The sequence below is a fragment of the Halichoeres trimaculatus genome, unplaced genomic scaffold (genome assembly GCF_033239565.1).
Source record: "Halichoeres trimaculatus isolate MK-OKI-2021-1 unplaced genomic scaffold, fHalTri1.1 fHalTri1_scaffold_2, whole genome shotgun sequence".
Taxonomy (NCBI): Eukaryota; Metazoa; Chordata; class Actinopteri; order Labriformes; family Labridae; genus Halichoeres; species Halichoeres trimaculatus.
This window is the reverse complement of record NW_027437180.1, coordinates 24,386,260-24,413,767: the sequence shown is the minus strand read 5'-3', so window position 1 is coordinate 24,413,767 and position 27,508 is coordinate 24,386,260. Positions and strand designations below refer to the sequence as shown.

The following is a 27,508-nucleotide window of genomic DNA, read 5'->3' as shown; positions in this document are numbered from 1 at the left end:
GGAAGGAACGGGAGGAGAGTAAAATATATTTAGCAGCACTGCCAGAGGTAAGAACCTTTTTTCAGGGTGCTGGTGAGTGTAAAAAACAATATTGACAGGTTGGACAGGTTGGTTAAGTGGAGGGAGAGATAGCCAAGTGGAGGGGCTGTCTGTTGCTGCTTGCTGGGACACAGATAATACACAAACTGATGAAAATGGGGATACTAAATAGTAGCAGCCCCTCGGTCCCAGCCCAATGTGTCTTTTTTTTTTTTTTAAAGATTAGCCAAAAAAATTGACAGAAAGGGAGTACTGTTCAATAGCGCAGAGACCAGTTCAGATGGAGGACAATTTTTTTTTTCTAAAAATCAAGAGGGGTGTAGATTTACAAGCAGACGGTATTGGAAAACATAGAGAACACGCCTGTGTTCACCCTGGGCCCCCAAATAGCTGAATCCGCCACTGTAAACACTGCTGTTATGTGAGGAAAAGTGGAGTACCAACACCTCACCTGTCTTCCTAAGGTTTACAGTCCTGCCGCCAGATGGCGACAATGTTCAGTGTCATTTGTTTGTGACGTGTGTTGCACGCGACACAGAGGCTCCGCTTCATTTTGCACATGCACGCGACCTCTAAATCGGTGCTTCTATACTCTGTTACTGTTTGTTGTCATATGAAGCACATATGACAATGCTTCTTCTGAGAAGGGCAGCGCAGACGGCGGTGCGGACGAACCACCGCAGGTCGTTTTCTGCCTCACAGACTCACCTGAGCGAGAGAAAAGTAAGTTCGCTAAAGCAGACCAGTTAAACGAGCTCAAACAAACATTGGTTACGTCACAGGACTTTTACGCCTCTTGACTTGGATTTTCAACTCTCGGGTGTTTTAGATTCTTTGTTCACAGTACAGTCAGTGCATGGTGTTTATATAGGTCATTTACCCTCGCTGTGTGTGTGTGTGTGTGTGTGTGTGTGTGTGTGTGTGTGTGTGTGTGTGTGTGTGTGTGTGTGTGTGTGTGTGTGTGTGTGTGCGCGCGCGCGCGTGCAGGGTCTGGTGCTGGGAGTGTTTGAGAAGGAGGGTGGTGTTGATCTGACAGAAGCAGCAGCTGGTTTTGACCAAAGTCTGTCTGGAAAACTCTCTGAGCTGCTGAAAATGTGAGTGTTGACTTTTAGGAGTTGTCTTTAAATGTTTGTAAGACAAAATATATAAGCGCTCCTGGCCATAGCTCTTACAACAATTTCACACCTCTCATCTACAGTTATTGACTGTATTACATGCCCATGGTCATCCAATATTAAGTCTGGCTCTGCATTTTGTATTCATCTGTGGTGCTCAGTGCATCTAACTGTTTCTATTTTGTTCTCTTCAGCTCTGGACCAGCACTCAAGAAAGGCAAAAGCAGAGTATTTTATGGGCTCCACAAGGTAACAAAGAGTGAAATTTAAAAAAAAGTGTCTTTCAGCAACTTCAGAGTTATAACATCTTTGTTTTCCTCAGGACTTTCCCTGTGTGGCAGTAGTTGGGCTGGGTAAGAACAATGCAGGTGTGTGTGGTGCAGAGAACTGGGACATCGGCAAAGAGAACATCAGACAGGCAGTGTCAGGTAGGTCAGTGACTCTGCTTGCTACACTTTATGCTGTAAAGAGAATCCCAGTGATTTGTTTTGTCTGATTGTTGTGTGTTTTCTATGTGTGTTTTCAGCTGGATGCCAGTTACTTCAGGATCTGGAGTTGAACCATGTGGAAGTGGACAGCTGTGGGGATGCGCAGTCGGCAGCAGAAGGTGCAGTTCTGGGTTTGTTTCATTATGACCAACTCAAATCAAAGAAGAAGACCAAAGTGACCACCCAGCTTCATGGAAGGTACACTGGCATGGCTGCTGTAAAAAACTGAGATAAACTCAATTTCACAGATGTTTAACTCTTGGATTATGACTAAAATATTGAAGCTAAATGCTAGAATTATTTTTTTATGTGTGTTCTTAGTGTCGACTCTGTTGGTTGGGAGAGAGGAGTCATGTATGCAGAAGGACAGAACCTGGCACGGCTGCTCATGGAGGCTCCAGCCAATCACATCACTCCTACTGCTTTTGCCAACACTGTTGAGGAGAAACTCTCACCACATGGTGAAAAAGTCACAATAAATAAGAGGTGTGTTCATATCTCCGGCCAGAATCCTGACCACAGCCCTTGAACAGTAGAGGGTTTTTTTTCTAAATCAACAGGCAGCCACAGTCGTAAGAATACTATAGACGTGTTTTTATCAGCTAATTGGATCCTGACTGCCCTGTTGCTTGGCACAAGATGTAGTTAAACACTATCCTCCTGCGCTGTGTAGAGCAGACAGAGGTAAGCAAAGAGTTTTTGTCTAATTATAGATTTGTTAATGTAGAACTCAGAGTTGGATTGAGGAGCAACAGATGGGAGCATTTCTCAGCGTGTCTAGAGGCTCAGAAGAGCCCCCTGTCTTCCTGGAGCTGCATTACAATGGTTCTCCTGACAGCAAGCAAGCTCCGCTGCTCCTTGTGGGGAAGGGCATCACCTTTGACAGGTAAGGTGTGAAAAACAACAACACTCTACTGTCACCCAGGTATCTTGAGTCAACCAACCAATGAATACCTCTTACATGATATTTCTCCATCTGCTTGTTTGCAGTGGTGGTATCTCCCTGAAGCCGTCTGCCTCTATGGATGCAATGAGAGCTGATATGGGTGGAGCTGCCACTGTATGTTCCTCCATTGTCACAGCTGCAGCCCTGAAACTGCCTGTCAACATTATTGGTGAGTGCTGAACCTCCATCAAAATGTTTCTCTTGTTGATAAAAAAAAGAAAGTTCTTTCAAAAATATGCTGATTTTATTAAAAAGAACATGTTTTCATAGCTAGTTGTTAGAAAACCCTGCTGTGATGTATGATTGAAAACATATTTCTCCTGTTTTCCTCACGTTTCAATGATCCAGGCCTGGCTCCGTTGTGTGAGAACATGCCCAGTGGAAAAGCGACTAAACCAGGTGATGTTGTCCGAGCCAAAAATGGAAAAACAATCCAGGTGAGTGAACAGTTTAGACTGTTCCTGGGTGAAGTATGTGAGTGTCCTTTTAATTGTGTAACTTCAACTGAGTACTTTTGTTGTTGTTTTTTTGTACAGGTTGATAATACAGATGCAGAGGGCAGACTCATTCTTGCTGATGCTCTGTGTTATGCACACACCTTCAACCCCAGAGCCATTGTCAATGTTGCTACACTAACAGGTTGAATTTTCATACTTGCGAAATGAACATGTAATGTTATGAACCAACTGAAGTACAAAGATAAAACTATATATTCTCAGCGAAAACAGAAATTAGCAAATACAATTTTTTTTAAAGTTACAAAGAAGTTTTCCTTGCCTCCTAGGTGCCATGGATGTGGCTCTCGGCTCAGCAGCAACTGGAGTGTTTTCTAACTCTGACTGGCTCTGGGAGCAGCTGCACAAGGTGTGTGTGCAGTAAAAACACTCACAGCATCTCACTCTGTCAGCTTCTTTGTTGACTAATGATGTGTCTGTGTCTGTCTGAAGGCGAGTGTGGTGACAGGTGACAGAGTGTGGCGGATGCCTCTCTTCCAGCATTACACCAGACAGGTGACTGACAGCCAGCTGGCTGACCTCAACAACATCGGCAAGTACAGCCGGTAAGTAACCTTCTACACCCTGGGTGACTGTTTTTCCCGACACCGAGAGCTATATGAAACTGAGCAACAAGTCTTTCATCCTTCACCTGTGAAAGTTAAGGCTTCTCGTTAGTTGGCTCAGTTGCAGGTTTTTAGGGTGCAATTGTGCATTAGTCCAATTGTGATGCTATCAGCTGTACTACTGTGTTGTGTCTTTTTTCTCATTTTCTAATGTTCTCGTCTTTGTGGAACCATGTTGTCTCCTAATATGACCCTACATTTTGCTTGAAGAGAACTAACCTTACTAAATGATAATAAACAGGATTGTGTTGGCCTAATAACAATAACACATTAGAAGAATATGAAGGACAGTACCCAGATGTATGATCATTGCTTCCTTTAACTGAACCTCACTGTTGTGTCCAACTTATATTTCCACAGTTCTGGTGGTGCATGCACAGCAGCTGCATTTCTTAAAGAGTTTGTCACAGCTCCACACTGGGCCCACCTGGACATTGCTGGTGTAATGAGTAACAAAGATGAAGTTCCCTATCTGAGGAAGGGCATGTCAGGAAGACCGACACGTACGCTGGTGGAGTTTGCTGCTGGACTGTCCCACACAGACTGAATAATACATGATTGCACATGATTCTTAAAGTGTGATCCATCAACAGTGGCCAAGTTTATATGTATACAGAAGTATAGTTTAAGGAAAAAATGTCTTTATCATGGAAGAGCTCTGAAAGGTCTGGAATAAATTCAAAATTAGAATTGAAAGTAATTTCAGTTGTGTGAAAGTGTCTTGTTTATATGTTTTAATAAACTTTGATATTTTAAAACTATGTGGTACACTTTAATTTTTTCTGTGGCTCTGCTGCCAGATGTAGAAAGACACTCAATAAATACCCCTTATATGAGTGGGAACACTTTATTCCAAAAGCATCTACTTCTTCTCTGAGAAAGCTTACATCAGATTTTGGAACCTGCCAAAAGGGATTTGCTCCCATTCATTTACAAAAGCATTAATGGGATTGAGTACTGACCTTGGGCTGCAAGGCTTGACATGCAGTACAACTATTGTAGTCACTGAAGATAAAAAAACAACTCAGGAAAATACAAATACTCCATACGCCATCTGTTTAGCGTTTTCCCTTAAAAGAAAATTGAAAATTGATGTGAAAGTCTTGAAACTTAAAAAAAAACTACAACAACCGAAGCCAAAGACGCACGTATGCATCTGCGCATGTGCAAACGGGTTAGACTGAAAACAACAGATCAAGATGGCGTCTTCCATGAGCGGTATGTTCTCCGGTCAACAGCCACCCGGTGGGCATCCCGTTGGGGGTCCAGGTGGACCGGGCCAGCCGGGCTTCCCCGTTACTGCAACGAGAGCCCAAGGAAATAACACGCTGGTTGATGAGCTGGAGGCCTCTTTTGAGGTACGAGGCACCTGGATTACCGTTAGCTGGACGTGCTAGCTATATGAGGGTCCATCGATCAATCTCTAGACTCCTAAAGTCTCTTTTATTTAACGACAGAACACTACACAGTTTAAGTTATTATTAGCCTCTATGAACGATATTCTTACAATGAAAATTCTGAGTCTAAAACGTCCTGGCAGAAATCAAAACAACAGCTACTAACCTGATAACTTAACGTGTTAACGTTAACGTATTACTCCTAAATACATGTTTTAATCAAACCGTGACATGGTTGAATAACTCACTGAAAACTATAGTATTACGGTTCAGTTGTACATGTGCATATATTGTGAGGCTGGAATGATACCCGGTAGATTTTCACTCTCAGCTTCTGAACATGCTACACTTAGCAGCAGTATTTTTTTTTACTTTCCAGCATAGGAAGGTACATGAAGGTACTATCATACCTTCATGTTGAAAAAGAAATCTATTTCAAAAATGCTTGCATCCTAAATAACACTGTCTAGGTGAAGAGATATGAAGCCCGAGCCTGGCATTATTATTTAGAGTTTGTGGCCAGCTGTAGCTGTGCTAGCCAGCTTGTTGTTGAATGACCAAATCCATGCAGAAATTAAACATTGACTTTTTTGGCTTAACACACCATATTTTCTGAACGTTGACATACACTTTTTAGAGGCACTGTCTAACAAAAATTGCAAGTGGTTTGTAGTTTTTCAAACACAGTCTATGCTGTTTAATATTTACTCTTTCCTAAAGGTAAATGTATGTAAGCAACTCTCCTGGACCAGGTCGACAACTAAGTTCATAACTAAGTGTAACAAACCTTAGGGGGGAAAATATCCCACATACTTAAATCTGTCATTGAAGATCTTTCTCTTCTTAGTTACTTTTTGCAGAACAGTGTTCAATACACCCAGTCCTTGAGTCCAGTATTTGAACTCTGAAGAACCTCTCCAGCTCCGTTAAAGCATTATTTTTTTATTTTACCAGAGAAGCAGCCATTTCAATGTATTGATTTTGTTCTCTGTATCTCTTCAACAGGCATGTTTTGCTTCCTTGGTAAGTCAAGACTATGTCAATGGTACTGACCAGGAGGAGATTCGAACAGGTAAGTGGCCAAAATTATGTTTCTGTCAATTCAGGGTGGTTTATGTTGATCTTGTACTGTTTGAAATGTATTGACGTGTCGAGTTGTTTGCAGGTGTTGATCAGTGCATACAGAAGTTCCTTGATGTGGCTCGACAGACTGAGTGCTTCTTCCTGCAGAAACGGCTTCAGTTATCAGTGCAGAAACCAGAGCAGGTGGTGAAGGAGGTAAACATTCATCCAAATTTCTTTCCCCTTATGACAGTTTTGAACTGGGTCTTCCACCTTTCCAAAAAGTTTTCACATCTGTTGCTGAGTCTTTTGTATACTTGAAACTTTCAAAGAAACCTGGTTCTCAATCACTTTTCCTTGCCATTTTTCCTCACACGTACATTTGTCCTCTCTCACTTCAGGACGTGTCAGAGTTGCGTAATGAGCTACAGAGGAAAGAACTGCTGGTTCAGAAACACTTGACCAAACTGCACCATTGGCAACAAGTTCTTGAGGATGTGAGTGTTCAGCACCGCAAGCCCTCAGACCTTCCTCCTCCTGGACCACTGGCTTTTCTGGAGCAAGCCTCTGCAAGTCTGCCTCCTGCCCCTTTAAAACCAAACTAAAACATCCATGATACTCTTAGGCCAGTCTTCAGTTTTAGGAAAAATGGTCCCATTGTTGCTGTGTGTGGATGAAATGTTTACTACACATGGGTGTAATATGCCTATTCGGTTACACTGCATTTTGTAAACCTTTGGAGTAGTTGTGGGAAAACTCTGACATTGTTAGTTTTATGTTAACTTTATTTCACTGTTTTCGAATTATGTAAATATTGCTGTTTCAGGACTTTTTTTACTGAAAAATTAAAATGAAATTTGTGAACATTTTGAATATTTCCTGAAGCTTATGTCCATAGTCCATAAACACATTTTATGACCTTTTTATTCAACATGAGTCCAGTTCTCTAGGCTTTAAAGGAATAATCCACCAGTTTAAGATTTAAAGTAGTTTATCCACCGCAAAGAAAATTCCAAACCTTTCAACATGTTTTATTTTAGTTTGAACTAATAAAACAGGGGGTATTTTGTGCAGAAGATGAAAAACTTAAGGTATTGTGTTAAAAAATACATAATTCATATGAATGGTAAATCTGTTAAGTAGAAGTTGATCCATCTGGAAGGGGGATTCTGCTATACTAATGATTTAGCAAGGAAAACTGGTTCCCAGATTTATTAAGAGAGGGACATTTTGCCAGATCTTTCAGCTTGTCCCTGAAACAGTGACAAGTCAACACAGTTATTTTATTTATTTATTTTATCCCCAATTAAAATCTAATTTTAGTGCCAGAAAGTATTGGAAATGTAAGACATGTGGCATGTAAAATGGATCCAATATATTGTTTTGCACCGAAGCTGAAGGGCAAACAAACTGATCGTCCAGCTGCTTTCATTTTGATATTTAAGTAAAGAAAAAGACCAAGGGGTAGTTTAGAGAGGTCAGGCAGGTGCAGAGAAGTACTGGTGTCCTGTTTTCTGCTTGGCTGTGTCTGGTCTTTGGACTTAAACTGCTTAGATTTCATCCATTCTTTTTCTTGATGTCTTTCTTTGGTGACCGCAGCATTCCTGTATCAACTGGGTAGGTTGTTGTTACACCTACAAAACAGCTGTGATGCATTTTGACAGTTTTAACTTCCAGTCACTTCAGTATTTTGTCATGACAGAGACATGACTTGTGCTGACTGAGCCCACTGCAGTCTGTTGTCACTAATACATTCACTGTGTTAACACTCGAACAGACTTGTTCTCCTCAGCTTCACAGCTATCGACAGTCCACTGACAGTACAGCCAGACTCAGATCTTCACAGATGGGCTCTGGGGACAAAGCTTTTTGTGGCGCAGGAGACTGTGGTCTTGGCATGAGAAAAGGGGGGAGCTGTGGGTTTATTTTTATATTTGCAGAGCTCCAAATGGACTCATGTCTTCTTGTTTTTAAAAGTTAAGTGGCCGAGCACATGACAGCTAGACTGAGTTAGCTGTATTTAAATTGGTACATTTATGCATCCTCCTGTTGAATCCTTGACTCATAGTGGCCTGAAAATGCATTGGGATATGTATGAAAGTAAGTTTCTATAAGAAGAAAATTGTTGTGCTGCACAGGGTTCTGCAATGTCATTTACATCAACCAAGTCCTTGATTAGCTTACTCCATTGTATATCAGCTTTAAAGATAAGGACGATAATGAAAATAGGCATTGTGCAAAAAAGTAGTCTCACTCATGACTAGTTAAATCCATCAGACAGTGAGTCAGTAAAATGAAATAATTTAATTGTATTTTGAGACACAATGTAAAAAACTACCGTAATAAATTTGTACTCATAAAGTAAACAAAAACAGCATGTTCTCTGTTAGAGTGTTGAAGATGTAATTTCAACTTCAGTTTTAGTTTGGTCCTGGGATCTGCATTTTTATTGTATTTACTAAACTAATTGGCAACATATCCTCAAACTTAGATTGTGGGTTATTGGATTTGGTAATAGATAATTAATTTTCAACACAAGGGAGGCCATATTTATTTTATATTTGTTGTATACATTTGTGTTTTACAAAGGTGCATTTCTGTATGAAGTATAAAAACGAGTCACGTGGCACACTGGACATCATGTTACTTAAAAGGGGATTAAAAATGGGTTTGTGTATTTTAATCATCGTTGTCTGAATTTGAGCGGGCAGTCTTCCACAGCTAGAGGGAGTCATCGCTTTCTTGTGGCCCTCCTTGGCTGCTCGGGGAACCATCTTTACCGACACATTCTTGTTTGTGCGTTTTAATCAGCGATTGGAAAATAACAGGTACCCTCATCCGTCCGCCTCTCGCACCCAGATACACCCAGGAGGGACGAGGGGGAAAGGAAATTCAACACAAACCCCTGTTGACGCTCCGTTTGACTCATTCCACGCGTGTTATTTTGTGGGTGTACAAAAACAGTGCACAGTGGTAAAACAGCCGGGTTGAGTCGCAACGTGTTTGTTGAGTGTCACCGCAGTCTGGCTGTGTTTTTCTATGAAGCAGCCTGATTTAATGGGGCTGCCGTCTCCCCGCCTCTGGACAAATGATCGCCGCATAAATTTAATCCTTTAAAGACGACTTTGTGGATATGGAATGGTGCATGCCGCTGGGCCAAGTTTTCAGCCTCTGAAAAACACCGGAATCATGGACAGTCATCCGCTGTAAGTGTGTGTCTCTTTGTGTGTATGTGTGTTGACGTTTCCCACTGGCTGCTTTGACTGATGGTGCCGCATTGACAGAGACAGCGGCCAGCCGGTGTGGCTGCTCACTGATCGGGGATCCGTGGGCTGATACCCGGGGACAGACAGCGAGCTTGCCCGCTGCAGCAGGAGGTGGAGGTGTGGGGGAATCTGAACCTGGCTGTTGTAGCCTTTAATGCTGTCGTTGGCATAACGGGGGTGTGTTGTGTTGATAGCAAAGGGGATACATCTGCTGTACTGTATGTGTTAACTGCTATATTAGCCATGTGTGTGTGTGGGTGTGTTTGTGACAGAAAACAGGGATCATGTGATGTTGTGGACAGAATAATTATCGACAGTCTGAAGATTAAACATGCGAGGAAGACGCCGTTTGTGTGTGTTTAGCTTAAGTAAATACATTTAGGCTCTCTTAACCTGCTTTACTCTTTGAGATCATCTTCTGATTTGTACTTTGGCATTTAAATTCACATACATTTGTATAACAGCTCTAGTTTGTGTCTTAATAAGGGACTTTACATACAAAACCCCAAACAAAACTTTTATATCCCATACCCTAGCTACAGTGCTTAAAACTTCTTAAATTGTTCCAGTGTTTGTTCTAGAGATCATGTCAAGAAATGCAAAATTTATCACATTTATTTGGTCACAAGTCACTGTTGCCCCAGCACTTTGCACAGTGTACCTGCCATCTAGGCTAAACCAAACATGCCACAGCCAGGCCAAGAGTGATCATGGGAGTTTGGGCGAGAAAGCTCACCTGAATGAGACAAAAATACATTTACATGACCCCAATTCCAAAAAAGATGTGATGCAGCAAAAAAAGTGACTTGCGAGAGATCTTGATGGTTTGCAAATCATATACAAACACTAAACTTATGTGTAAACAAAACCTATGAAATGTTGAAAGAGATAAATACTATAGTTTAATGGAAAACTCACGCTTTTTAAAAAATTTGATGCCAGCCATTTAAAAAAAAAAGTATGGACAAGGACAATAAAATCCTGAAAAACTTGTCTAATGCTATAAAATCTTATCGAGAAACAATTCTTATTATTCCAACAGGTTAGTCACATTGCATTCCTCAGAGGCGTGCCACACCAAAGTAAAGATGGTTCAACCCGGTGTTGTGAGATGACATGATCAAATGATCAATGTCAGAAAAATGTTCCTTGTTGTAAAATTCGACAGAATTCTAAACTACAAAATACAACTTTGAAATTCAGAGATAGCTGTGATATTCAGGCCTTCAGGTTGCACTGGATTAACAGACAGGCCTGTTGTGAAAATCACTGCATGGGCTCAAAATCACCATGTCTGTGAACACAGTTTGTGGTTACATCCACTAATCCACTGTCTTTTTATATGCTCCAGAAACACCAGCAACCTCTTCAGGAATGGGACACTTTAAAGTGGGCTGAGGCAAAGCAAAGTACTATCCTGTGATGGGAAAAATCAAAATATGACTTATTTGTGAATCGTGGTCACCATGTCCTCTGTTCTGAAGTGGAGAGTGGCTTTTTTAGAGATGCTCTTACACGTTTTAGCAAGACAATCCCAAAACACATTGTGCACATATTATAACAGCATACACACATAAAATGCAAAAAGGAGACCCTGAATTGTTAAGTGGGTGAAATCTTCTATCAGACAAGACCAGGACATCATTTCAATTCCAAAACTCCAGAAACTGGTCTCCTCAGTGTCTAAATGTTTGCAGAGTATTATTATAAGAAGAAGTGATACACAAAGTAAACATATTCCTCCCTTGACTGTTCTGAAATTTGTGGCACTAAAATTTAAGATACGTATATCCATACAATAACATTTTAAGGTACAGTATTTTTTTTCCCTTAATTTTTAATCAGTTTGTAATTTGAGCTGTTTAGAGACTATCAATTTTTGTTTTATTGTCATTTGACATAGTGTCCCAACTCTGAGGATGTCTAACAAAAGATAAAATCAGAGCTTGTTGTTGTCTTTTTGATCTCTATCTTTCCTTTTGCTTCACCTATGGCAGTTGAGCAGAAACTGAAATTAAACTTGATTAATCGTCCTGTCCTAGCCACATTTCACTTGATTGAGTCAAAGCCAATCTATCATCTTGGCTCTCAGGGGTCCCAAAATCCCAGGCTTCACTGTGTGTCAATTAGCCCAGGTAATTTGATAACAACTTATTTGTTTAGGAGCTGAAACACTTAACAAACTGCCAGTGCTGCATTATTAGTAGAATTTGTGGTTAGTTTTGGAAAGTGTTTGTCTTTAAGAAGCTCATCTTAATACCATATCTTAGGTTTCATATTGAGCTCACATTCTATGTATTATATTTCACTATGAAAAGTGTTTTTTGACAAAATATCCTCAAAAATAACAGGTCCACATTTAAGTTTGGAAAAGGCTTTGTTGTTCCAGTACACAGTTGGAATACTTTAGAGAGTATGATATAGAGCTGTTATAAAAACTTGATTACAATGTTGTGGTACAATACTTAACTTAGTCCTACAGTTAAAAGCAGAGACCATAAATGTGTATTTCACGGGTGCTCGCAACATCTCTCGCCACAATCAATGACAGTAATGCTCTGAATAGTTCACACAATAAGCTGTCAATAGTTGTCATGGGGACTATTTTGTAGAAAGTCTTTTATTGTGATGGAAGCACAGCTTTGTCTCCAAATGTTGGATAATGAAGCCAAACCTCCTGGCTCGATATGAAAAGGTAAACGCAAAAAGGCTCACACATTTTCAAATGAGAGTGAAGCGACTCTTCAATAGTCAGTCAATATAGTCATACTTGCTATTGTGCTGAATTATACACATAAACAAATGACGAATATAAATATGGAATCTTTAGCTTTTCATTTAAATATATGCTTTTTTCCCTCTTGTTTAATAAAAGATGTGAGGGGGTTGCTTTTGTTTTGTAGGGAAACTCAGGAGTGAAAGGAAATATTGAGTTTAACCCCCCCCCCCCCCCCCCCCCCCCCAGTTGTCATAATATTAGATAAAAATGACAAACATTTAAGCCAAAGTTATACATAATGCAAAACCTAGTTTGATTGACAGCCAAGTGGACACAACAGATGAAGAGTCAGTCAATATTAATCAATTGGCACCCCAAAATTATAAGAAAACATTCATCCCTTTGGATTTAGCACCTTTTTTGCCTGTGATAATAGCTCTGCAAAATGAGAAAAAAAACTTTATTGTCCTGGAATGGAGGCAAGAAAATAAGGTGTTAAATTTTGACGAATGAAACCTAAACCTAAAAAATAAAACTTGAATGAAATAATTGTCTTGATTTGGGATGGTTAAGGGATGGTTTGAGTTTTTGAGGTGAGGTTGTATGGGGCACTTGCCACTTATTGACAGTAAATGTACTACACCAACCACAGGGGATGCTGGTCACCCTTTGTTGAGAAAGCAACATGAGAAATTAAATAGAAGATGAACCATCAACCACTACAGATGGGGTCAGTTGTGATGTAGTTTAGCCAACTATGGAAAATATTAGTGCTGTACAGTACTTTGTTTTTTCAGAAAACATGTTTCTGTCACTACTGACTGAAACCCATATCTTTGACAAATACCTCATACAACCCCAATTCAAAAGAACTGAACTGTCCCTTTAACTACTTTTAAATCTTTTAGATCAGTGCACAAAGGGAATCCAACTGAAGACATAAATAGTAACAGCATATGCTAATTGCCAACAGTTAAAACAACTCTGCTTTTGGAAACACACCCATCTGTCCAGGAATTTAACAGATGACAAACAGTCTCTTAGAATAGATGATGATTTCAACAGAGTCTCTTGTTCTAATTTTTTTTAAAGGAGTATCTTTGATGAAAAATGAGCATTTGTCACACAGTTAAAGTGCTGATCTATTCATACACAGGGACACCATGTACATGTTCTTGTTCTTTCCCTCTCAGGTGTACCAGACTCTGTCCACACACTCTAGACAAAGAAGATGGAGTGGAAAGGCAGGGTCCTGTCACTCTCAATCCAAGGCACATGAGGAAGGCGTTCAAAGTCATGAATGAGCTGCGCAGGTGATGCACTCTTCGGCCACCAAAATCTTCGAATTATTCCTCTGCTGTTGTACATTTCTCTGTAACATTTTTTTTTCTTATGTGCAGCCAGAGCTTGTTGTGTGACGTGACCATAGTAGCAGAGGACGTAGAGATTTCTGCTCATAGGGTGGTACTAGCTGCAGGAAGCCCTTATTTCCATGCTATGTTCACAGGTAAGAAGTGTTTTCTTTACATGTTTTATTATTCCTTGCCAGTATGATGTGCCTTGTGCTGTATTAGATGTCTTATACACATGTGTTAACTAACAGGTGAGATGGCAGAGAGCCGGGCAAAGCGAGTGAGGATAAAGGAGATGGATGGCTGGACATTGGGTCTGCTGGTGGACTACATTTACACAGCAGAGATACAGGTCACGGAGGAAAACGTGCAGGTGAACTAAATTTACTGGCATAAAAACATATGACATCTAGTCCTCCCTCACTGCATTTCACTCTGCTTTCACTTTTTTGACTCTGATATCTAAACACTACAATTCAAGGTCTTAATGTCTGCTGTGTTTCTGCGTGCTTTAATAACATAGTCAGTTGCACTGGTGTTAATCTGGCTATATAAAGGCTATTCTTTATCTATGAATGGTTTTATGCATACACAGACACAATTTGAGTCAGGGGGTTTAGGGATTAAATTGGATAATGTTTTCATTTGTGGAACAGATTAAAATGTTATCCAGCCTAATCCAGCTCCATGTCAACCCCCTTTGAAGCATATTTTAGAAAACAAAAAAAATAAACACAAGAAAGAATTGTTTATTCCCTGAATAACATTTGGTTTTTAAAGCCTGCAGCTGTGTATTACCCTGAAGTGCTATATAATAGAGCGTGTTTAGCCAACAAGACAATCAAATGTCAACAGATTTACAAGTCAGTTAAACTAAATCGGAATATTTTTGTTATTGTCTACCTTAAATGCAGGTCATATGTTGTTTCAGCTTTAGCACAGTTACCCTCTAAAAGCCCGGTCTATAGCTCCTGTAAATTGCTGCCATAGTCCTATGGGCTATACAACCAGATGTGAAAAAGCACATTCAACAGATGTTATTTTGCAGTGCAGTGCTGTTTGGCAATTTTTTGATCTGGAGATACAGATGCCTGTAGGCTGTGATTGCCTAAACTGGCTTATAACCCCTCATAATGTAATCAAAGCAACGTAAAACAGGTATGATGCTAGCTATAGCCTATGGAAACGTTAGTCATCCTTGTAATGTAATACTGTTACATTTAGTTAAGCTGTGTAATAGGAATACAACTCAATTTGACGTTTTTCTGAATGTTTTCTTTTTATCAAGACCAACTTGAATTTCTCTTAAAAATAATAAAAATTAGACACTTCCAAAACACCCTGACTTCACCTTTTGATAGTACTATTAATTGTCTAGAAGCAATAAACTTCTCTCTGCATTTAGACCACTGTTAGTTGATCTAAAGTACTGGGGGAAAAAAAAACAAAAGAGAGAATTTTATGGGTAAAGCAGGCCCACAATCACCTAATTATATTGTTTAGTTACAGGTGGATTGTAAAACATACAGAAAGTAGTTCAAATTTCTCTGAATCTGAATCTCTTTATGACAAGAGTTGAATTCCTTTGATAAATCCCGGTCTCATGTTCTGAACCTTGCAGCTTTAGTTTGAGTACCTGCCTTGTCTAGGGAGAACAACTTGACCTATCTCCAAGGTGCAATAAAATTCTGCCTCCTGGTAGACCTTGTACTTAAATCCACCCAAATCGTTTTATTAGATAAGCCTTTCTACAGCAGCATCAACAGGAGCCGTTGAGTTTCTCAGTCATGGAAACTGTTGCAGTTAAAAACAAGTTGTTTTCCATGACTGAGCCCACCTTAATGATAGTTTGTCTACATCACACCAGCCACCACTTTAATTGAATAAATCTGTTTAAAGGCAACCAATATTCTGTATGTATGTGCGTGTTTGATAGGCATTGCTTCCTGCGGCGGGCCTGCTCCAGCTGAACGAGGTGAAAAAAGCTTGTTGTGAGTTCTTGAGCTCTCAGCTTCATCCGTCCAACTGTCTGGGAATACGAGCGTTTGCTGACCTGCACGCCTGCTCTCAGCTCCTCACCCAGGCTAACAGCTATGCAGGTTTGTGTGTAGGTTGCTCCACTGAAGGTTTGGTTGCGAGTGTAAATCTGGGAGGACATGGGGTGGTGAATAAGACAGATTTAAATAAGCATCTGATGAACAGTGATGAAACTTGTTGGAAAAAAATCAGTTTTTATTCTCATTTTAGAGCAACATTTCACTGAGGTGGTTGGAAGTGAAGAGTTCCTTAACCTGGGAATGGAGCAGGTGTCCAGCCTGATTGCCAGCGATAAGCTCACTATCCCCACAGAGGAGAAGGTACACACACACACACACACACACACACACACACACACACACACACACACACACACACACACACACACACACACACACACACACACACACACACACACACACACACACACACACACACACACACACACCCTGCACAGTATGCTCATGGAGGAACAGTTGTTGTGTCTCTTATACTTAAAATGTGTTATATGAATTCTGCAGGTTTTTGAGGCAGTGATAGCCTGGGTGAACCATGATAAAGATGTCCGACAGGAACACTTGGCTCACCTGATGGAACATGTTCGCCTGCCACTTCTCTCGAGAGAATATCTGGTGCAGGTATGATGGGTGACGTGAATGTAAATACAAATATTCTAAACACAGAGTATGAGGACCTATGTGTCTTAGCTGTTATGACAGAACATACTGTTGCTCTTTGTCTGTTCTGTCTGCTGACTCTTACTGTTGTGTTGTATCAGCGGGTGGAAGAGGAGTCTCTGATTAAAAACAGCAGTGCCTGTAAAGACTACCTGATCGAGGCCATGAAGTATCATCTGCTGCCAGCTGACCAGAGAGCACTCATGAAAACTGCACGCACACGCATGAGGACCCCAGCCTGCTGTCCCAAGGTATCCTTGATAAGTTAAAAATCTCTAAAAGTCAGAAATTACTTCTCTCAGCTCACAACATTTTAACTATAGCCGATCAAAGTTCCTCTAAACTGGTCTGCTGTTGATGTTCTGCTCAGGTGATGGTTGTGGTTGGAGGCCAGGCTCCGAAGGCGATCCGCAGTGTGGAGTGTTATGACTTTGAGGAGCAGAGATGGTACCAGGTTGCTGAGCTCCCAACAAGAAGGTGCAGAGCAGGTAGGGAGCCCGTAATGGATACAAAAAATGAGTCATGAGGTCGGTTGAAGACCTGGTATGTTCAGGTTAAGTCCTATTTGTAAGTTAATCAGCAGCACCTTACCCTTAAATCACTTCTAGACTGTTAATGTTGCACTAGTCAGGTTTTATTACCACTTAACTGCAGCAATGCATAGCAGGATATATTGACGTTAATCTGTAAGGAGGACCGTGGGCTGGTGGTGCAAGCTATGCTATGCTAGTGTAGCCATACTTCCAGACCTACATGGGGTGATTTACCATCTCTGTAATCTCATTTTAAGCCATGTTTAAGAAATTGTGCTCAAATTTGAGTGTTTTGGGGCATTATCTTACCTTTGGACTAGTTGGTTGGTCAATTTTTGTTTAAACAATTAGGCAACACTTGCTTTTTAACATTCCTAGTTAAGGAGTTTTTGAGACAAAATTAGCTTTTTATCCTCAACAATGTGAGAAAAAAGAATCACACATCATTGTGGATTTATAATGAAGGTACAGTTCGTTGTTATAATGCAGAAACCACATTTTAAACCTTAGCATTAACACTCTGATCATACCAGGTCAAAATCAAAATTCTTTGTGGTTCTTGATTTATGTTTTTTACGTCTCTTTTTATATTTATGTTTTCTGTGATGTTGTCTTTCAGGTGTTGTGTACGTAGGTGGTTGTGTGTATGCTGTCGGGGGTTTCAATGGTTCCCTTCGCGTGCGGACAGTCGACTGTTACGACCCCATGATGGATCGCTGGACAAGTGTGAGCAGCATGCAGGACCGCAGGTCAACACTAGGGGCTGCTGTGCTCAACGGGCTGTTGTATGCTGTGGGCGGGTTTGATGGCAGCACAGGTAAAGTGATGTTTGTGTGACGTCCGTTTTTTTATTGTTCGTTGTTTCATCAGATTGCAAACGCTAAATACCAACAGAAATTTAAATTAACTAACGAAAACAATTAGTCATGTTCCTGTGTATTCTCTGTGTTTGCAGGTCTGTCGACAGTTGAAGCTTACAACGCTAAAACCGACGAGTGGTTCCATGTGTCACCCATGAGCACCAGGCGCAGCAGTGTAGGAGTGGGTGTTGTTAATGGTGAGTTCAACTTCTACTTCAGTTTAACTATCAGCATTTGGAAATGGAACAGAGGGTGGACATAATAACAAGAGGAGCACAGGAAATACAAAGTGCCTATACTTTTATATTTAGAGGCTATCACAGGCATTGGAGAACAGTTTTTAGAGACGCAGACCGTTTTCTTTGCCTCCATTTTGTACTATAGTGACTGTAAACAGCATTAAGTGACTATTGTCATCAGAGAGAGGACTTGATTGAAAAGCTTTTTTTACAAAACAGAAGTTTATTCAAGGGGTGTTAAGAGGAAAAAGGGAGAAAAGGTAGATATACAGTACAGAAAAAAATAGGAAATTGGCATGTAGAAGACAAAATATAAGAAAGAAAAAAAATTGGTAGCTGTTTGCATTAAATCATTGAAACATATTGACTAGCGATACACTTACTGACTGACCCTAACCCTAACCCTGATCTAACCTTAACCCTGATCTAACACTAACTCGGACTGATGTGTGCTGTGAAGAGTTGAGCTACAAAATGGATTTTCTCTGCATGGCTGCCATATCGTGTTATTTAAATCTTTTTGAGTCTTCCCGGTCCCTTTTCGTGAGCAATGAAATGAAAGCATTTCCTCAATGATTTTAGGTATCCTGTATGCAGTAGGAGGTTATGATGGTGCAACCAGGCAATGTCTGAGTACAGTAGAAGCTTACAACCCTAAAAGTAACACCTGGAGCTACATTGCAGAAATGGGCACAAGACGCAGCGGAGCAGGTTAGTGTGTTTTTCATTTTCAAACACTCCAAAGACATCCCCAGATTTATCTATCAGGACAACTGATCCAAACTCCTGTGTGACACTTGCCTTGCCTCGTACCAATGTTGTCTTTAGGTGTAGGTGTGCTAAAAGGTTTATTGTATGCTGTGGGGGGTCACGACGGTCCACTGGTGAGGAAGAGCTGTGAAGTTTACGATCCAGCCTCTAACAGCTGGCGGCAGGTAGCTGACATGAACATGTGTCGACGTAATGCAGGTAACGCAGACTGGCTGGCGGATAGACTTAAAGATGATTATTGCAACGTGTTCATCATTCTTCATTAAATTCATGTATTTGTATGTTTCCAGGTGTGTGTGCTGTAAATAATGTACTCTATGTGGTGGGAGGAGACGATGGCAGCTGCAATTTGGCCTCTGTGGAGTTTTACAATCCGAACTCGGACAAGTGGACGCTACTGCCCAGCTGCATGAGTACAGGACGCAGTTATGCAGGTGTGTAGGCGACAAATAAACAATTTGGATTCTTTATTTCTAAACTGACTGTGATGTCTTTATTTAACTGCTGTTAAATAAAATTTCAATAGCAGTTTAAGAGCCTTGGATGTAGTTTGATAGTTGGATTTTTTAGCTACCCTCTTTAGAGCCCAATCATAGTTGTTGGATAATTTGGGTAGCTTGCGTCTTGATTCTTATTATAATAAAAATGTGTGCATAATTTTAATAAAAAGCTTTGTTAAATTGAACACAACATTGCACAGTAACACATTAGTTGCAATAGTTAATTATAGGTGATTTTGTCTATACTCTATATTTGGTAAAATAAACTGGAAAAATGAAGTGGATTTTTTCATGTTGTAATTTTTATACAGTTTTAAAATATTTCTGACACATGGATATTTTCCTTGATTATTTAAGAACCTGTGGTATGAATTTGATACATCATATTTTGTATATACAATAGATAATAATACAATAGACAGTACAATAATACAATAGATAATACAATAGACTCCTGCAAATCCAATGACCTGAAGCCATAAATCAATTCATTCAAAGGGGATAATTTAACAAAAAAAAATAATGCAGGCCTCACAGTTTTAATGATGAATAAATAACAGAATGAAACAAAAAGGAAAAAATAGTTTTTTTTCACATATTCTAAAACTTTTTCCTTTGTTTTTCTTCTACCTACAGGTGTGACTACGATTGATAAGCCCTTATGACTGCTCTTCACACCTGCTGCTGACTGAGCAGAGCATATACCCTCGCTAAATACTGATCTTGGATCTGTCTATGACGCCAATGCTTCGATGTTGGGCAGCATTAGCTCAGGCACTGAGGAAGATGAAGAAAAATGACAAGATTGTTGTTGTTTATGAGGAAGAAGATGAAGATTTTTGCACTTATCCTGCAGGAAAGGAGGCTGCAACAAACAGAGTGGGGATTGAACCCGTGTTTTAACGCCCTCCTGGCAGGACTGCCACAGCGACTGTACCACTGAAGTGTCACTGTAACACTACTGATATGAAGCTACTGTAGCTGCAAAGTTACCTTGACTTTAGTAATGCTAACATGAACCAGCGAGGAGAGGAAGGCAGAGAAAGGCCACTGGGGACTATACTTCTTTGTTTCTCCTTCGTTTTTATCCTCCTGAAAAGTGTCTCAAATCAAGTGTGTATGTATGTATGTGTGTGTGCGCTTGCATTTAAAGGTGCTCCTTTGCTTGCACATGTGAGCATGTGTGTTTGTGTGCATCTGACTTCCTCTCTGGTGGTTTGACGCCCCATGAATGCACTCCGTCTGACCTCTGACCTTTTTACAGTGTTACTGTGTGCCTGAATGTCACATTACACCCTGCCACCCCTCTTTTTCTTCTCCTGTGCGTTGCCTCAAGTACGTTGGACAGAGCACAGCTGGATCCTGTTCTTGGATTGAAGAAGTCCATGTGAGTACTGATACATCCCTGTGTTGGTAGCAGCCAGCTATGTGAAAAGCAGTTACAGAAATTTTTGATTTCTTCAGAAAAGAAAAGCTACTTTCACTGGAATAAACCTCTCTGGTTAAGGAGAAGAATCATCCATGTCACCTCAAAAAAGTGACAGTGGGAGGGAGAAGCTGTTTGAGATAAAACAGTTGGATGTCTCAGTGCTTTACTGTCACCCGGCAGCCATCTTGCTGTGGTTGTAATCACTAACGACAGCCTGAACTCACTGCATGGTCCCCGATTCCCTCTTCTCCTTTTGGTGTAGCAACCTTGTTATCTACTGCAAACCCTGACGTACTATGAATGTGCCAATTTTAATATGTCTCTTTATTTCTGTCTCTCTTCTTTACTTCTCTCCTAATCTGTTCTCTCTCTTGTTCTGGAAAGTGACCAAACCTGCTCTTTTCTTTCTTTTTCTTCAGTCTTTTTCTCTTTCCTCTCCTATATTGAAAAAAGTCTGCTATAATATTAACTGGTATCGCTGTTTCTTGTCAGTGTATTGAGGAATGTCATGTAGGCTAATGACTTTGCAAATGTTTCATTACTTGTTTTATATTATCATTAATAAATATGCTTCTTGTATTTAAAGCTGTGAAATGATATAATCTGTTTTTAAAACTTTGCCAAATCAGTAAAACATTGAAATGGAATAAATGTTTTGTGTGGGTTATTGATAATTTCAGACATTTATTTAATACAGTTTTATATAGAATTATTGGTGCTGATTTTTATTTCTTTCAACAAGCTACAATAATAATACATTTAAAAATGTCAAAAGTTATATAAAATCTTCAAATTCGATACAAAAACACGAAAATCCCAGGACTGAAAAAGTCTTCATTAAATCTATCCACTGAGATCCACTAGGCTTTACACATAAAAAACAAGATATTTCAATTATTATTAAACCCCGGTGACTGTTTTAAACTAGAACTTTTATAGTTTATGTTAAAAAGAAGTTAAAATTTTTTTTTTTGACATTTTATATAGAGAAAAAATATAAATCCAGCCCATCCAAACAGAATATGCTGGTAAGAAAGTTTAAGATTGTGTTTTTAAAGCAAAGAAAACAATGAAACATGATGCAGAGTGATATATTATAAAGCAAAAAAGCCAAGAATGTACGGTAAAGATAAAAGCAATATATTTCTCGGGGATAAGCAACCTGTATAAGCTGGGCACATTTTCTAATTTTTGAAATAGAGGGAGTAAAAAACACAAAAAGTAGTATTTTGACTTCTTAAACTATAAACCACCAAGTGTTTTACCCCATAAGCATTTCATGAAGTTGAAATCGAAGCTACAGTCTCTTACAAAGTTAAGTAAAAAAACTTTCGTATGACTAACTTCTCCAAACCACCCCATCTCTTCCCTCACACAGCCCCTTCGACTCTGCGGACGTTATGAAAGCCTAGCTAATCTCTGATTGGTTGTTGCTGTAGAAACCTCCGGTCTCACTATCATCACTCCATCACGCTGACCAATCAGCTACGCCGCTGTGCCCCACGACGTCAGTCTCCTCTCCTCTCGGCCAATCGCATTCCTTGATATTAGTGTACTTCACCCGGCCCGACCGCCTCTTACTCAGGTAGACGGGACAAACCGCGGAAAGGTGAGCGTCAACCTACCGTTGATTGCTGCAGATATTTTAAACAGCTTAGTTTGTTGCGGCGGGTGTTCTAGTTTACTTTCTTTGTTAATCTAAAGGAAGAACAGAAGCCTATGTTGGTCGTAGAGTTGTGTTGTATTACGCTAGGTAGTTAGTCTTGTTTAGTCAACGCAGCTGTAATTAAACATTTAATAATGTTAGTGATGCATGTTGGCCAGTGATATTAGACACCGTTTGAACAGCAGAGCTGGGGAGAGCACACAGAGAGGGGTAATGGGGTGCCGTAGCTCTAATCATCTTTAGTGTACAAGTAATGTTTAGCAGCTGTTGTTGTACCGAGTCTGCAAGTAGTGACATCCTGCATGCCTGTGTGTTAGAAATCTGTGTAGTTGCGCTACAGTTGAGTCAAAAGTGTTGTTTTGAACTCGATTAAATTTGCTGTGCCCGAGTGCAACTGAGTCCAAAAGTCCATAAACGTTGTATTTGTATTGGTGAAACACAGCTAAGAGAGGCTTTAAAGAGATTTTACATGTCTTTAAATAATGCAATGATGATCATTTCTACTGAAGAAGGGTTTTGACTTTCAGAAACTTATGTTATTCCTACAGTCCAAGTTACAGGCACGTGTTAGATGAGATAGCTATAAAAGTTGACAAAACGAAATTATTTCAAGACCTCAGTTCCAAGTTATACACCAACAACAGTTGATAAATTTGACAAATTATTATGATAAAGCTACCCTCCACTATCTGCAACATGTAAATGTGTCTTGCAAATTTATACTCATATAATAATACAGTAATGATAAGAAAATTTTCACGGGAATAATTGTGAGAAACTGAAGCCAACCAGTATGTTTTCTTTTCATACTTATGTAGTGGTCAACAACATGTAATAACTTTGACTGAAGTTTTAATTTGTTAGCCAAAGCTATCTTTACTTGTGTGTAGGATCTAAATTTTTAATCAGGTTGTACTTCTCATTTGTTTGAGTAAGAATCATTGTCTTCTTAAGAATTTGATGAAAATAAAAGCCTTTAGCGGTGAAATGCTATAATGTTTAAGGCATTTATGTCACTAAAATAAGTATTCTAAAGGTAATTGTAAGCTTTGTAATCACAGTTAAAGAATTAAACAAGTTTAATGTTATGAATAATTTAAAAAAAGACAAAAGTGTGCCAGTTTGTGTGTTGAATCTCAATTACTTTTCTGTGGATTGGGTGATTTAACTTTAAATTGTTATAAATTGTTACAAAGATGTCTGCCAATTTGTATCACTTCATATTCCCTTTGCACCGTAGTCTATCATTCAGGCTCATGTTAGCTAAATTAATTTAAGTGCAATCTTTATGTATTTTAGAACATATAATATAAGGCTGATTCAGATAACAAGTAATGACTCAAGTGACTAAAATGTTCAGTTAATTCACCAAGTGTTAGTCATCCAGTCAGGATACTTTAATGTATAATGGTTAATCAGAGTCTTATGGAGGCAGTTTAAAAATGAACTGTCCTGTCAGAAATTATTACCGGTCTATATTATCTGTAATCACTTCTGTCAGAGCGGTATGTGTAACAGATTGTTGTTTTTTTCAGTCACCTCTCCAGAGCTGCAGGCTCCTCACATTTTCCATCATGGCAGTGAACGGCTCAGCAGACATCTTGGGTTCCGCGTACCTGGCGGTGGAGTATGTTGATGCAGTGTTGCCTGAAAACCCCTTCCAACCCTCCCTCAAACATGCCTGGGGCTACATGCTGGACAACTACACCAAGTTTCAGATTGCTACCTGGGGATCGCTCATCGTCCATGAGTTCATCTATTTTCTGTTCTGTCTGCCTGGCTTCCTCTTCCAGTTCATGCCCTTCATGCAGAAATACAAGATTCAACAGGTTTGTACTGGAGTTTGTTTGCCATTATTTAATTTCTAAGACTTTTAGAGGATGCTTCTCCTGATTGACCTTCTGTCTATTCATGGCTTTTGTGTTTCTTTTTGCAGGACAAACCAGAGACATGGGAGAAACAGTGGAGATGTTTTAAGATGCTGCTGTTCAACCACTTCTGCATCCAGCTGCCTTTGATCTGTGGGACTTACTACTTCACTGAATATTTCAACATTCCTTATGACTGGGACTCCATGCCACGCTGGTCAGTAGTAGTACAGTGATACATACTTTAAAAAAACTTTATTCATAGTAACTGTGATTTCTCCAAACCATCGGAGCAATCTATCAGTCAGTTAGTCCACTTCTAACCCATGTCTTCTTCTGTAGGCCATATGTCCTGGCTCAGTGTTTTGGCTGTGCAGCTGTTGAAGATACCTGGCACTACTTCCTCCACCGCCTGCTGCATCACCGCAAGATCTACAAATACATCCACAAAGTCCACCATGAGTTCACTGTAAGTAAAGAACTTGAGTCAGAGAGAAAGACTTATCAGTGTAACAATGTCAGGTTTCTCTGTTTACATTATTGATATATTATCATATACCTACTATGTCTTAACACATTCTTTCCCCTACCTCTTTCAGGCTCCATTTGGTATGCAGGCTGAATATGCCCATCCTGCAGAGACTCTGATCCTGGGAGCTGGTTTCTTCATTGGAATCATGATCTTCTGTAACCATGTGTTCTTCCTGTGGGCCTGGGTGTCCTTCCGCCTGCTGGAGACCATCGATGTCCACAGGTAAGAGAGAAAAACAGTCTTTCTCTTTTTTTTTTTCCCTCCTTCCATTTCTGTAACTGCTTGCAGAGTTTATATATAAACAGCTTTACAGTATTTTTACAGCGACTATAAAGAATATAATATTTGAGTAAACAGAGCAGTACTTCACTGAATGAGAGACTGTAATTCCCAGAGAAGCCGCCCAGTTCTCATCAGGTTAACTCTGTCAGCAAATAGTGAGGTCAACCACTAGAGGGCAACAGAGAACATCAGATGTCACTGTCATGTTACGCTGTCAGGCAGTGAGGCTGCCGAACTGAAATCTCCTGAGGTAGGGCAGGTTTGTTATTTTACTGAGTTACACAGTCGGTACAGTGAAAAAAAGCCTCACAGACTTCAGTGGTAAAAATAAACAAACAAAGAAAAACAAAACAAAACAGATTCTTGATCACATATACAACTGTTACCTGAAAGACAAAAGTCAACTTTTGCCTTTACAACCTCTTTAGTTTTGATTAAATTTTGTTCTTTTTCAGTAAAAGACAAGTTTATTTCTTAAATTGCTGCATTTCTCTTTTGTTTATGTGTTCTGGCAGTGGACTTTGCAAACTACAGTGTTGGAAAAATTATATTTCACATTTTATGTTATTTCAAATAACTTTATTTGAGCTAATATTAAAGGAGATTTAAAGGAAAAAAGCAATTAATTGGCTTGAGTTGGTATAAAATAACAATGCCAGTGCTTTGAAAAGTCAATGAAATCAACTTGTAGATGTTAAAGCACTTTTGTTATGAAATGATTTATTTATACCAAATAACTTAAAACGACAACCTTGTTTTGTCATTGCTATCATTAAATCATTCTTTAGTTGCAGAGGAAAAAAAACAACATAATAGTTTTTTTTATATTAAACTGCAATTAAAAAGATATGCCAACATGAAGTGAGACATTTGGTTTTACATTCTGATATTTTTGTTGTCATTACAAAAACATAATTTCCATTATACAATGAAGTACAGGGCTTTTAGAAATCTGACACAGAGGACAAATTGATTACTTTTTTTTGACTAAATAGTAATCATTTGTAACTCATATTCCTCCCCCACACCTTTTCAGTGGTTACGACATCCCTCTGAACCCACTCCACTTGATCCCATTCTACGCTGGCACCCGTTTCCATGACTTCCACCACATGAACTTTGTTGGGAACTACGCCTCCACCTTCACCTGGTGGGACAAGCTGCTGGGGACAGACAGCCAGTATAACAAGTACATGCTGAAGCAGGAAGACAAGAAGGCACAGTAAAGGCCTAAATGCTTCTGCAAATGCAAAAAAAACTGGACTGTCAGAAAGCAGCCGTGCTCACACAACCTGCACACAGAAACTGTGCTGCCTCTATCGGTACATTTTATAAAATACACACACACAGTTACAGTGCGCTGTGATTAAACAGATGCTGACTTCAGTCTGTCATCTATGCCTTTCTGCAAAAAGAAGCATTGTTGTCTTCCTCTGTCACCAGCTGCTGAGTGAATAAAACAATCAACATACTAATTTGATTTGTTGCTTTGCTTTGTCATGGAATGAAAAAAGACTCTTTTGTGAAATGCTTCTGTACACTTCTGAATGTCTAAGCACTGTGGCACTTCCTCTTTAATAAAACTGAGTCACTATGACGTTGGTTGTAGCTGCAGTTCTGTGGAAATTACCAAAACTCAGCACAGACTTAAAGTCAGACATGTATAAAGGAATCATAAATTTCTGATGGAAAGGGATTGGCTCTTTTGGCACTTTTTTTCTATAAGACTGTAAGAATAAATAAAGTTTTTATGATAAACCTGTAATTTTATTTATTTTATTTCTTAGTTTTGTGGCATGCTAGAATAAACACAGATGAATTTATTTGAATTGGACTTTTTCTTGTGAATCAGTTTTTCTTGATCAATTAAATTTGATTCATTCACATGATCAGATGTTAACAGACAACAGAACCACTGTGGGCTCTGCCTGTAATTTTTCCAGTGAAGATGAACATCTGAATTTTTAGAGTAAATGTTCTTGTCATCCAGCAGACGCTGTTGGGTATGTATTTGTAGGGGAAGTGGACGATTTTGTTTCCTTCATCTTTTCTCTGCTGCACTGTGGACACACCCCTGCTGCCTCCTCCTGCACATACAGCAGCGTCAAGTTATCCATCAGCAGCAGCATGCACCAAACAGGAAGTGAGATTAAGTGCTAGTAGTGCTTGACATAAACTTTTTCGCTCACCAGCCACTGTGGCTAGTGGTATCCCTAAGTTACTAGCTACTCATTTTCATTGGCCACAATTTGTTGTTGGATAATTAAGTTCAATATATTAAAGCCAATGATGACATGCTAAAGTTTACTTAAAAAAGATTTACAACCTCTTTAAATGTAAATGACCCCTATGCACACTCAAAACAAGACTACATCAATGTTAAAATCCACAGGTCCTTAATCAGGTATTCAGCTCTGATAAAGTTGTGTGTAACATTGTGCTCCTTTCATATGAAAATATGCAGTCTATGAAGACATAGTAATTAAAATAGTAGTTTGTTATTGCTTATAATAAAATGGTAAAGGGGATTAATTGAACTGATAAAAACTCAGCAAGACACACTGTCTGCTTAAATATTTATCAATGATTGTAATCAGAAAATCATTTCTT

The 27,508-nt window shown here is 39.5% G+C and overlaps 4 protein-coding genes across 6 annotated transcripts; all 4 read left to right on the top strand.

Annotated features, from left to right (window-relative positions):
* Nucleotides 1–548: 548 nt before the first annotated feature.
* Nucleotides 549–4,469, top strand: lap3 (leucine aminopeptidase 3). Its single transcript, XM_074688552.1, has 13 exons — nt 549–762; nt 1,027–1,133; nt 1,349–1,403; nt 1,477–1,582; nt 1,681–1,840; nt 1,964–2,128; nt 2,370–2,528; nt 2,633–2,757; nt 2,937–3,025; nt 3,125–3,227; nt 3,373–3,452; nt 3,536–3,648; nt 4,069–4,469. Exons 1-13 carry the CDS (start codon nt 664–666, stop codon nt 4,253–4,255), a joined length of 1,548 nt encoding a protein of 515 aa, XP_074544653.1. The 5' UTR covers nt 549–663; the 3' UTR covers nt 4,256–4,469.
* A 393-nt stretch (nt 4,470–4,862) lies between these two features.
* On the top strand, nt 4,863–7,031 carry med28 (mediator complex subunit 28). The gene is made up of 4 exons (XM_074698886.1): nt 4,863–5,066; nt 6,111–6,177; nt 6,271–6,383; nt 6,569–7,031. The coding sequence occupies exons 1-4, from the start codon at nt 4,908–4,910 to the stop codon at nt 6,770–6,772; spliced, it is 543 nt and encodes a 180-aa protein (XP_074554987.1). The 5' UTR covers nt 4,863–4,907; the 3' UTR covers nt 6,773–7,031.
* A 1,890-nt stretch (nt 7,032–8,921) lies between these two features.
* Nucleotides 8,922–21,084, top strand: klhl2 (kelch-like family member 2). Its single transcript, XM_074688542.1, has 15 exons — nt 8,922–9,373; nt 13,346–13,465; nt 13,553–13,659; nt 13,756–13,877; nt 15,441–15,603; nt 15,752–15,861; nt 16,063–16,179; nt 16,320–16,469; nt 16,589–16,706; nt 17,371–17,568; nt 17,707–17,808; nt 18,433–18,561; nt 18,679–18,819; nt 18,912–19,055; nt 19,758–21,084. The coding sequence occupies exons 1-15, from the start codon at nt 9,306–9,308 to the stop codon at nt 19,784–19,786; spliced, it is 1,818 nt and encodes a 605-aa protein (XP_074544643.1). The 5' UTR covers nt 8,922–9,305; the 3' UTR covers nt 19,787–21,084.
* A 1,017-nt stretch (nt 21,085–22,101) lies between these two features.
* On the top strand, nt 22,102–26,685 carry msmo1 (methylsterol monooxygenase 1). 3 transcript variants are annotated; one of them, XM_074687305.1, is made up of 6 exons: nt 22,102–22,159; nt 23,752–24,045; nt 24,153–24,301; nt 24,427–24,553; nt 24,684–24,838; nt 25,935–26,682. In XM_074687305.1, exons 2-6 carry the CDS (start codon nt 23,791–23,793, stop codon nt 26,122–26,124), a joined length of 876 nt encoding a protein of 291 aa, XP_074543406.1. In that variant the 5' UTR covers nt 22,102–22,159; nt 23,752–23,790; the 3' UTR covers nt 26,125–26,682. The 3 variants fall into 3 exon arrangements, with proteins under 3 accessions (XP_074543406.1, XP_074543415.1, XP_074543400.1); XM_074687314.1 differs by lacking the exon at nt 22,102–22,159 and adding an exon at nt 22,238–22,303 and having other exon boundaries at nt 25,935–26,683; XM_074687299.1 differs by lacking the exon at nt 22,102–22,159 and adding an exon at nt 22,307–22,426 and having other exon boundaries at nt 25,935–26,685.
* The last annotated feature ends 823 nt before the right edge of the window (nt 26,686–27,508 follow it).

Coding starts and splice junctions, on each gene's coding strand:
- med28 (XM_074698886.1), top strand. CDS start 4,908: ATGGCGTCTTCCATGAGCGGTATGTTCTCCGGTCAACAGCCACCCGGT. Junction 6,178..6,270: donor CCAGGAGGAGATTCGAACAG/GTAAGTGGCCAA, acceptor AGTTGTTTGCAG/GTGTTGATCAGTGCATACAG. Junction 6,384..6,568: donor CAGAGCAGGTGGTGAAGGAG/GTAAACATTCAT, acceptor CTCTCACTTCAG/GACGTGTCAGAGTTGCGTAA.
- msmo1 (XM_074687299.1), top strand. CDS start 22,364: ATGTTGGCCAGTGATATTAGACACCGTTTGAACAGCAGAGCTGGGGAG. Junction 22,427..23,751: donor GGGAGAGCACACAGAGAGGG/GTAATGGGGTGC, acceptor TGTTTTTTTCAG/TCACCTCTCCAGAGCTGCAG. Junction 24,302..24,426: donor TGGGACTCCATGCCACGCTG/GTCAGTAGTAGT, acceptor CTTCTTCTGTAG/GCCATATGTCCTGGCTCAGT.
- lap3 (XM_074688552.1), top strand. CDS start 664: ATGACAATGCTTCTTCTGAGAAGGGCAGCGCAGACGGCGGTGCGGACG. Junction 2,758..2,936: donor ACTGCCTGTCAACATTATTG/GTGAGTGCTGAA, acceptor TCAATGATCCAG/GCCTGGCTCCGTTGTGTGAG. Junction 3,228..3,372: donor CAATGTTGCTACACTAACAG/GTTGAATTTTCA, acceptor CTTGCCTCCTAG/GTGCCATGGATGTGGCTCTC.
- klhl2 (XM_074688542.1), top strand. CDS start 9,306: ATGGTGCATGCCGCTGGGCCAAGTTTTCAGCCTCTGAAAAACACCGGA. Junction 13,466..13,552: donor GTCATGAATGAGCTGCGCAG/GTGATGCACTCT, acceptor TCTTATGTGCAG/CCAGAGCTTGTTGTGTGACG. Junction 13,660..13,755: donor TTTCCATGCTATGTTCACAG/GTAAGAAGTGTT, acceptor GTTAACTAACAG/GTGAGATGGCAGAGAGCCGG.